The sequence below is a fragment of the Dermacentor silvarum genome, chromosome 1 (assembly GCF_013339745.2).
Source record: "Dermacentor silvarum isolate Dsil-2018 chromosome 1, BIME_Dsil_1.4, whole genome shotgun sequence".
In the NCBI taxonomy this organism is placed as follows: domain Eukaryota; kingdom Metazoa; phylum Arthropoda; class Arachnida; order Ixodida; family Ixodidae; genus Dermacentor; species Dermacentor silvarum.
Window position 1 is genome coordinate 16,154,000 of NC_051154.1, and position 10,946 is coordinate 16,164,945.

Below are 10,946 nucleotides of genomic sequence, written 5' to 3' on the forward strand. Positions count from 1 at the left end.
ACAGATTCAACAAACTACCGGGATGCATGGCGGAATTCAAACTCTTGTCACGTTGTTCGAGTAACCATGCGAATCACGGCTCCGGACGAGCACCGCAGACGCGGCAGCCGCCTTCCTGAATGCGTCAGCATACACCTACAAAGCGTTACACAATGAAAAGTCGTGCTGGCTGCTCCGCACCTTCGAATCTCGCAAACGTGCGGGGATCCCGACTTGGCAAACATGTCAGCACGTGTTTACAATGTGCTACGCGTTCTTTTTGCTCACAGGCTCTTTGATTTTTGCTGGCGCAGGAATTTTTGCCATGAACTTTATTGTGTTTTATGCACGTGTGTTTTTCGATAAATGTGTACACATATCACGGAAGTTTGCAGGTTCGCAGTGTTTACATTTTAGGAGAGGATAAGTTCCACCACGCAATGCAGGGATCGCAGAATGCTGTCGTGTTTGATTCTGCTCCTTTGGCACTGCAGCTACAGAAAGAAAGAAAGAAAGAAATAATGGCCTCCAAAACACTATACGAAGAGTGGCACAAGTTCTCGCTTACATTTTTTAGTCAAAATTTGTTGCGATAACTTAAAGTATTCAGTCTGATAGCGAGTGTCTAGACAACGCTATTGACTCATTTAAGCTACTCAGGAAAGTAGAGTGCTACCAGAGAGAAATGCAGCTTTAGGCACTTTTAAATTGGTGTTCCTGTCAGTTACGAGTTTAAAACCGAATTCGACATGGGGGGAATTATGATAACGCTGAAAAAAATATACCGTCATCATAAAATATAGTGCCACACAATATGCAGAAGCTGAGAACTTCGATATAAAATAGCCTTGAAAGGAGCAACAGGGCCGATTAATGTTGCATTTGTGCCTTTTGCTCTACGCAGAAGCTTTTCATATCTTACCACAATCGCGTGGTATAACTTGTCTGCTCGTAAGACACACTATGGCATCCAGCACCCTCGTGATGGCCGATGCACACGAACCTCAAGTAGCTGCACTTAGAGCAAGAGAAGCTTGTAGTCATTTTTAGTTAAGCTGTGAAGATTTTCTATAGGAGCACTACCTGCCAGAGCAAGAGTGAGTTGAAAGCAGAAAGACCAAGACCAAAGCTAAACAAGCGGAGTCAGGAAGTACAATGTAAATTATGAGTATGCCAAATAATTGAGCACTACAACTAAGAATCTAGCTGTTCTAGACATTTCATTCTGTAAAGTGTTGAGCTTGTCGTATCGCTGCTACTGTAATAAGATACTTCACGTACTGTGCATCAGAAACCATAAGTTATTATGACGAGATCTGAGGACTCGCCTCATTTGTGGAGTATTTCACTGTAATTGGAAGGCGGAGTCTTACGAAAAACTGCACGGGTGCTGCCTCAGTTCCCTAATTCACGACTTGTTCACCTCTATTTTACCGTTTCAATATGTATGCAAGTGGGGTCAAGAATTGCACATAGAGTCATGAATATCGCAGTACCCACGCAAGCCTCAAAGCCGAAGCTACAGAATACAAGGGGCAAGAGATTCGATGTTTACTTTTCATGCTTTGCATCGTATTGAACCGCTACTTATAGAAAAGCCACAATGGACTTATCACACGAAAGCGGATAAGACGTTGCAGATCATCGCTACGCTTATTCCTTTCCCGTCTCCCTCCTGTCTCAAAAACTGCGAGATCCCTGTACAGTTACGTTTGTATGTATTTCATACTGCATAATAGCAATCACTGTATCTGTGGCATGAATAAAAATCCTACCCTTACATGCATAGCAAGACCACGAAGACCTTCTTCACGCCGTTAAGGTACGAAATACGGCGGCGCTGATGATCGCAGCGTCTTCTGATGCTTACGTCTTGCTACCGACATGAGCTGTTCTTTGATGGGCTTGCCACACTACTCTGCATCTACACAGGTAAGTAATCTGATGACAGAGCAAATGTTACGATAGCCTCGTGGCAAGGAGCCCAGGAAGCTTTAGTGGGTCTAACCACATACGCAGCCCAATGTGGAGGTTCATACCCTTATGTCTACTAAGTAGCATTGAACTAGTGAAGGTGTTCGCAAACGTAGAGAAGAACACGTCGCCTCTAATCTTCCATAAGCAAGTATCATTTCTTTTTTTTAAATCTCTTTCGTGGGCTTGCCAACATCCAAAGCACTGTCTGTGATATTATAACCACTATAACAAACTTTCACTTGCTTCATGAAGAAGGAATTCACCCAAATGGACGCTTTGACACTCGTGTTCAAAATTACAGTACACTGTTTTGACTTACAGTATCCATGACGATGTATTGGACAGAACACGTCTGTTTACTCTGCAAATTCAACAAGTTCCCATCTAACCAACAATATAGTGCAGTTAGGTTTTTTAATACTACTAGCACCGGCTGCGTGAACTATGGATTCACAATAACAATTCGAATACCGTGGTGAGCAGACAACCAATATCACGGGGCAAATAAACACCTAGACATAACAATCAGGTAAAACTAGATTTAGCCATGTGCTTTATGTAGTTTTTTTTTTATCTGTTGATTTTACTGCCTGCTGTATTTTTTACACGCCCTACCTTGTGCTAATTATCGGTGTTTCTTCATAGGGTTTTACTTAAACTGATCATAATATTTATAAATGTCCGGGGGATCAGGTAGAAAAATTCCATTGAAGGACTACGCCAAGAAATAATACATGGCGGACACTTGCATCCGCTGTGTTCCTACTTGACGCTAAAGATTCGTGTATTAGCAGAAACATAAAAAATATGTAGTCGAGCGAAAAACATCCGTTTCCGAAACAAGACTCTACTCGGGCTGATAGGAGAGTGGTGGAAATCTAGATTATATCATTCTTCGCTCTTCCAGCAAGCTGCGTTAGATGTGTGAATGTAAGACCAGTCGTCTCGCGCCTGCACGCATCGGCTGTTTTGCGAAAAGGCTTTTCACAACAAACTTTTAATGAATGGCTTTCTGTTTTGACCTACAACGTCACTTCTGGGAGTGTCCCTTTTATTAACTACGCCAATACACGTTCACTAAACAGAAGATAGAACAAAGTTTTCGCGTTTCCGTATCCTTCCATGATTCCCTCCGCGAATGACGACACGGCGAGTTGGACAGGAGAGCGCGGTATTTGGACGTGCACAAAGCAGTGCCCGCTGCTTGGTACACGTCCAAACAGTTCATCAGTTCTTCATCACGTAATATTGCACACTGAAGGGCAGTTGTCACAGCAAGTACATTTGTTTTCCAGTGTCCCGGAGTGCTGGAACCGACGAGGAACGAAGGTCTAGGAATTTTGTTTGAGCCAACTCACGCATTTCTTGCGGTCGCATTTCTCTCGAACACTCTCGTACGGACCCTGGTTTCCGAGCGAAATTTCAAGGGCGATTCCAGCTCGTCTGTTTACGGCACGATTGCGTTCACGGCCATACTTAGTTTGAACACACTACTCGTCACCCGTGCCCTGTCGACGTCTTCGCCTTCATGCCCCACGAACATTTTCGATGAACGAACGTCCGAAACATCTGTACAACTAGTGGAACGATGTGAATAAGACCAGGACGACGCCACAACGTTGAAGGGCATGCAATGACGAGGGATGAAGAGGAGTGCTTGACGCCATAGACACATATTACAATGACGTAGACGATGAGTCCCTTCCCCAGCCCTAAATGCGTAATATGGGTGCCATATCGCTTCCGCATCAATGCACCGGAGGGGTGACGTTCTTTTGGCACATACCACACACCGCCCGCGCAGATCCACGGAGTCTCGGCAGCTGCCTCGTAGGCTGCCTCCTTTGGAGATGTAGGCCTAGCTCACTTGAAGCGCTGGATGACATAAACGATGCTGATAGACGACCTGCCGCTTGTTCACTTATCCTTCTTCGGGTTGGTTCTCCACGACAACGATCGACTGGTTGCGGCAGCCAGGTGAACACGAGCGCACGCCAAAGTTCGCGGAGAATGCTGCTAGACGGCTGAGTCGGGCGCGCTGCAGCTGTTGGACGGGCCCTAGCGGCGCTCGGCCTCAGTAGAGTCCTTCATGCAGTCCATGGACGCGACGCGTGCCGTGCTGGAAACGGCCGTTGCGACGGCATGCGCGCACGACGGTGGTGGTTTCACGAGTGAACGTCGCCGCGCGGGGCCCAGCATAGCGTCGGCGGTGCGCCGACGAGAGCCGCATCCTAAAAGCTCCTGGAAGGCTGCCCGGAAATCACGGTTCAGAAAGGCGTAGATGCAAGGGTTGAAGGCAGAGTTGGAGTAGCCGAGCCACGTGATGGCGCAGCTCCACTCGTAGCCGAGGTCGCAGGCCGGGCAGCAGGCCGTGATGAGGTACATGAGGAAGAAGGGCAGCCAGCAGGCGCAGAATACGCCCAGCACGATGCCCAGCGACCGGACCGCCTTGGTGTCGTGGAGCAGCTGCTTGGAACGGCGCCGCAGGCTCCGGCGCAGTCCCGGCGAAGGTCCAGCCAAAGAGCGTTCCAAGAGCCGGATCTGGCGGGCCTGGCGTCCGGCCACCAGCAGGATGCGCAGGTACACGTACAGCATCACTGGTAGTGGCAGGTAGAAGGAGGTGAGCGACGACACGAGTGCGTACACGGCGTTGACGCGCAGGCCGCAATCGGAGGCGTCGGGTGCGCTGCCGTCAGCGTGCCAGCCCAACAGCACGGGCACGAACGAGATGGCTGCCGAGCAGAGCCAGATGGCGGCTACGGCGAGCGCCAAGCGCCTCCGGGACACCCGGTAGCGCAGCGGTCTTGTGATGGCCCAGAACCGGTCCAGCGCCACGGCGAGAAGGTGCAGGATGGACGCCGTGCAGCACATGACATCGCACGAGATCCACAGGCGGCAGGCAAGCAGACCCAGACGCCAGGCACGCACCAGGTCGTAGGCGAGTCGCGGTGGCATCACGAGCAACGCGACGGCAATGTCGGCGGTGGCGAGACTCGCGAGCAGCACGTTGGTCGGCGACCGCATGCGCCGGAACCGGCACACTACGGCCAGCACGAGCATGTTGCCGAGAAGCGCGGCCAGGAGCACGAGCGCGGCGACCGCGACGCCCAGCCAGCGCAGAGCGGCCGGCTCGGCCAGCCCGGCCCCCGGCATGCAAGACGCACTCTGAGAGGAGGACGGCAGCGGACCGCCGGCGCGACGCTGCTGCCGCCGTACGGGGGCGCCGTGCGCGCGCTCGAGTCCGCCGCGGGACGAGCTCGATTGAGGCGGCGGCTAACAAATTACTTGGCCCGGCGACGCACTAATCTTCCCACGGTCGGTGACGAACAGAGCAGTTTAAGACCTGCAGGTAAAGCGGCCATTGTCTCCTGATTGGCCTGCGCTTGCTGTGAGCGAAGCAGTGTCGAGCACGACCAAAGGAAAGACATTGTGACGTTGTGCGAGAGCAAACAGTCGACAAATGGCGAGTCGATTATAAAATTACAACGCGAGGCGAATCGGGACGGATCAAAGTGACTGACGCCGAAATGTTTCAGTACATAGAATTAGAGGCTTTGCACAAGCTGCAGCTAGGCAAACGACGGAGTCGGGATAATATGAGGATTTTATTTCAATGGTATTCCTTTTAGCGCTTCATCCATGCTTCGAGAGGCGCACCGCCCACGTTATCGCCAGGATCGGTTGGTCGTGATCGGTGGATGATAAAAAAGGAATAGAATCGACCTTACGGAATTTATTTATTCATAGCGCCTCAAAGGTCCCAAGAATCGTGACGTTGCATGAGGGGTAGACGCTATGAAAAATGCCGCGTCATGTTTGATTTCGTGACTTGACAGGTGGTCTTTTTCAAGAGCAGTCTTTGAAAGAAGAATGTCGGTGATGAAGAGTACATTATAAATAAGTGAATTACATCCTCGGTTTTTGTGCACAAAAAAGAACGCTAATATGTAGTCGAGTGGGAACGTGGGTACACAGCATCACGACACCATATAGCCGAGAGAAACGATGCGCTCGAATAGTGATTTGGTTACTTGGGGCCAGTGAATGCAAGAACGTTGAAAATGAACAACGACGAGCACGTTTGTGACGGACGCGAGCGATTGAAAACATAACCGGGATTTTACAGCTGAAATATATTTGTCATAGGAGCTGTTAGAAAGAACGAACCTGGCAGCTAGGTTATGGACAGATTCGAGAATACTAGCATGTATTAACCTCAAATTACATCGCACATTACATTATATATAGCGTTCTTAATATCCTTAACATGATATCTATGCAGTTAACCAGACCCGGCATTATTATATAATCTATACAATATACAATATATACAATCCACATAATATAATATTATGATCTATAAATCTATAATTATATATATATATATATATATATATACTGTATAATCTATACAGCAGCATTGAGCCGTCCATCATACAGCTAAATTAAATTATATGGGGTGTTACGAGCCAATACCACGATCTGATTATGAGGCAGGCCGTAGTGGGGACTCTGGAATAATTTCAACAACCTGGGATTTTTTCACGTGCACCTAAATCTAAGTACACGGGTGTTTTCTGCATTTCGCCCCCATCGAAATGATGCCTTGGCCGGGATTTGATCCCGCGACCTCGTGCTTAGCAGCCGAACACCATAACCACTAAGCAACCACGGCGGGTTTATATTGTGTCGTACAATGGCCCAGAGGGAAAAGTGGCCCTGTGGTGCTGTCGTATATATCGCAGGGCAAAGAGGTAGAGGCTTCCGAGTGTGACCTTTCTCGTAGACCAAAGAAACCTCTGAATACGCGTTTGGCGAGCATCGTTCTGTCAGTGTTAGCCAGCCGGTCTACACACTGGCTCATCTCGCTGTCTTCTCCTCTGTCCCCCCCCCCCCCCCCCCACCTTAAGTCTCTGCTGTAAAAGTTTGTAAAAAGCAGCCTTCGTCTTCGTCTTTGTTGTTGTAGTCGATGAGTGCACTCTTTATAAAACCGGGAGCACTACACCTCTGGTACTTCTAAAGAGTACAGATGTAGCAAACTTGAACAGCACCCCGCCGAGTCGCTAAAGTTGAAGGAAAGACGACATGTTTGGCGTGACTATCCAACGGTTTCAATCGCATGTTTCTCTTTTCATCGCTTATTTGTGTTACTGTATGTGAGTTATATCACAAAAGCCAACGAACAAGGACACCAAGGACAGAATAGGAGAAATTACATGTACTTATAAATTGAATTAAATAAATGTAAATTAATGAAATGAAAGTGGATGAAGAAACAACTGGCCACAGGTGGGGCACGAACCCACGTCGTCTTCGCATTACACTTGCGATGCTCTTGCGAATTCAGCTACCGAGGCGCCGTTTTCGCATCCACTTTCTGGGGTATTTATGTTTATCTACTATAACTAAACCTGGGAGTGTTAGCCAGCGCCATACCTCACGGCCTCATTGGTGAAAGCATCGCACGCGTAATGCGAAGACGTATGTTCGTGCCCCACCAGCGGCCAGTTGTTTTTTCATGCAATGCCATTTCCATTAATTTATCATATCTTTAATTCAATTTATAGGTACATGTGATTTCTTCTATGTTGTCTTTCGTGTCTTTGTCGCCTTCTTATGATATAACTCATAAAAAATCGGGCCCTCGGGTTCCTTCCTTCTCGTATATGTGTGCAAATAGCACATGTACCAAGCAGGCCGCCCTCTCACTCATACTACAACTTTTTCAGGCTTAATCTTTTTTGCACCGCGAAAGATTGGAACAACCTGTCCCACGAAATTGCCACCCATAACCTGTGTCCCAACATCAACGCAAAAATAACAGACCATTTTTCAGAAGAAACAACTACGGGATTTGTTTTTCACGTTCATTATATTTGTTATTAGTGTATGGAGTTGTCGGACTTATATACCTATATCGTATATGTGTGTTGTATTTAAGGATTTCATCATATTTTGTTATTCCTAACTAATGCATAATGAATGTGTACAGCCACCCCTAACGTAATGCCCCTATGGAGTTTTCAGGGTAATAAAATGAAATTAAGAGTAGTAGTAGAGCTTTTGAGGCTTGATGCGAGCCAAACGTTAACCAAAATATGGAGTGCCATCTCAAGTTGCCACAACGCGAGACTACTACGCTTCGACTATGACGGCATATTTAGTCTGCAAAGTGGTCTTGCCATATTATAGTCATGTTTGCTCTATTCGTTAGCTTTGGTTTAGTCAAGCTCCTTCGAGATCGGCTTTACGGCTCACTCTAAGAATGAGCAAGAGATTGCTCTAATTTCTGTGTGTGTGGGAGAGGCATCACAAGTACACTCGCATTCTAAAAAAATGCAAAAAATAGCACATAAAAGTGATTGAAAATGTACAGTAACAGGAAATAAAGGCAGATTTCAGAAAAGCATGTCGGATGTTTAGCGTTGATCAGCTATACAGTCTTCAGCTGGCATTAAACGAAACAGACTGTATACTATGTATGCATAAATTATGTTTTACCCGTTTATGCCGCAGGACAAACTTTTGAATTAAGAAAAGATAAAATTTAAACGAAAGCTCTATCGGCTTGTTTATTTTGTGTAAGAAACACTCCATCTGTGGTAGATATTGCAAATCTTGTTTTACTCGAATAAACACACACTACTTTCAAGACAAATTGCAGTCATGTTAGGTAATTCACATAACTTCACTAAATAAATGTCATCTATTTATTTTAGAGCACTTGTTCAAATTGTGCAATTGAAATCGAGCGTTAATGAAGCAATGTCCATTTAGCAGAAGCGCTGTGCTTAGTACTAGTTTCGGGAAATACGTCTTCAAAATAAGGGGTGAAATGCACTGTTGGTGTTCCAGTTAACACATATAGACGCGAGATAGACTGGCACCTGCAGCCGCCGACCACTGGAACGACGACGATGAAGTGCGTAGTGGAACGCGCGCTCTCCGAGTGTCCGCCTTGATTAAAAATAACACCGTTTTGCCAAGGCCTCGAGTGTTAACTTCGTGACATTTTCTGGTGGAGGTGCTGGGTAAATGATACGATAACCCGAGATGCTGCGTACTCCTGACTCGATGCCAGTGAGAAGCCCGACAGAGCTCACCCCTGTGCACGTCCATACCAGCCGTTGTCTTCAGGGGCTCCAGCCACAGCAGGCTCTGCTACCTGATCCTACCAGAACGATGCACCAACCGTCTACATCTGCGCTTGCCGCGCCGACGCAGAGCCTTTTGCATCAGCCGCAAACACCCAATGTGTTCCACGGAAGAGCTCTTGAAGACGTCGAAAACTGGCTTGACCACTTCGAAAGGGTCGCCGAATTCAACGGTTGGTCCCAAGAACGCAAGCTGCGTAATCTGCACTTCGCTCTCGGGGATTCCGCATAGACGTGGTACCACGAGGCGACATTGACATCATGGGACGAATTTCGTCGGCAGTTAGCTGCCGCCCACACCAGCGCCGACAGAAAGGAGAGAGCGGAGTTGGCGATCCAGGCAAGAATTCAAGGTCCTAATGGGAGCGTCACCACGTATATTGAAGACATGGCTCGGCTCTTCAGACGTGCAGACGCTTCAATGCCCGAAGACAAAAAAGTCCGGCACCTAATGAGAGGCGTAAAGCAGGAAATATTTGCCGGCCTTATCCGCAACCCACCGACTACGCTTGCAGATTTTCTCGCTGAAGCCACTGCAATGGAAATGGCACTACAACAGCGCGCCAGGCAGTACAACCGAAACGTCACTGTACTTTCGAGTAGTATGCCTAACGTGACACATGAGAAGCGACGTCAGTGACCTTAGAGAATTGATCAAAGCTGTCATTACAGAAGAGCTCCAGAAAATGCAGGCGGTCGAGCCTCCGGTTGCGCGACTGTCTGTGGCAGAGATGGTGCAAGACGGACAGACAGACAGACAAAGAACTTTATTTGTGGTCCTGAGGAACCGCTTTAGGGTGCCTCCCTTTTCAGGGAGTCCCCGTAGCCGTCGCGGGCCGCACCCACGTCGGGGTCGGAAGATCGTGGTCCTCCGCCCTGTCGCAGGCCCTCTGGACAGCCCGTAGTTGCTCTGAGAGGTCGCCGCTCTTAAGGGCTGCCTCCCAGTCCGTTAGAGTGGTAAGCGATGAGCTGCGTAACGCAGGGCATTGCCAGAGCATATGAGATAAAGAGCAGTACGCCTCCCCACAGTCTGGACAGTGGGGATCTACATTAGGCGCGAAGTGACTGAATCGGCCCCTGGAGGGGAACGACCCCGTTTGGAGCATGCGAAAGGCCGACGATTGTGGTCTAGTGAGTTTAGGATGTGGTAGCGGAAAGGCCCGCCGAGCAAGTTGATAATGTACCAAGATTTCATGGAAGGTGAGGAGCGAATCCCTGTACAGTCCTAAGTCGCCGCCCGTGAGTCTACCGGAACCACCGCGGTGTGTTATACCTCGCGCGCAGTCATGGGCTAACTCATTGGCGTTAACAACCTCAGAGTGCACATTGATTCCCATATGGGCCGGGAACCATTTTATGATATGAAAACCAGCAGCCCCCTCGGTGCCGAGGATGGCCGCCGCCTCCTTTGATATCGAGCCGGAGGCGAACGCTCGGGCTGCAGACCTAGAGTCTGTAAAGATATGGGTACGTAGAGGGTCCTTCAGTGCTATAGCTACAGCAACCTGCTCGGCTACTGTTGCAGAAACCTTCCGCACGGATGCTGAGTTAATGAGAGAGCCATTGGAATCAACCGAAACTGCGACATAGTGATCAGAACGCCCGTACTGGGCGGCGTCAACGAAACATGCAAGATTCGGAGTGGCCGCAGCCACTTTTAATAGTGAACGAGCCCGGGCTACCCGGCGCCCTACATTGTATTGAGGGTGGACGTTACGTGGCAGGGGATCTACCTTGAACGTATCTCTGACCATGGGTGATAGGGTCGCGTTGCGCTCCATGATTTCCTGGTGACCGCATCCAACGGATTCTAGGATGCGTCTCCCCGCTCGCGAT

General features: G+C 48.6%; 1 protein-coding gene across 1 annotated transcript; it reads right to left on the reverse strand.

Moving 5' to 3' along the window:
- Nucleotides 1–2,513: 2,513 nt before the first annotated feature.
- On the reverse strand, nt 2,514–5,109 carry LOC119455969 (beta-3 adrenergic receptor). Its single transcript, XM_037717525.2, has one exon. The coding sequence runs from the start codon at nt 5,107–5,109 to the stop codon at nt 4,015–4,017; it is 1,095 nt and encodes a 364-aa protein (XP_037573453.1). The 3' UTR covers nt 2,514–4,014.
- Nucleotides 5,110–10,946: the final 5,837 nt, after the last annotated feature.

What these genes read in the sequence shown, in the direction of transcription:
- LOC119455969 (XM_037717525.2), bottom strand. Translation starts at nt 5,109, where the DNA reads ATGCCGGGGGCCGGGCTGGCCGAGCCGGCCGCTCTGCGCTGGCTGGGC.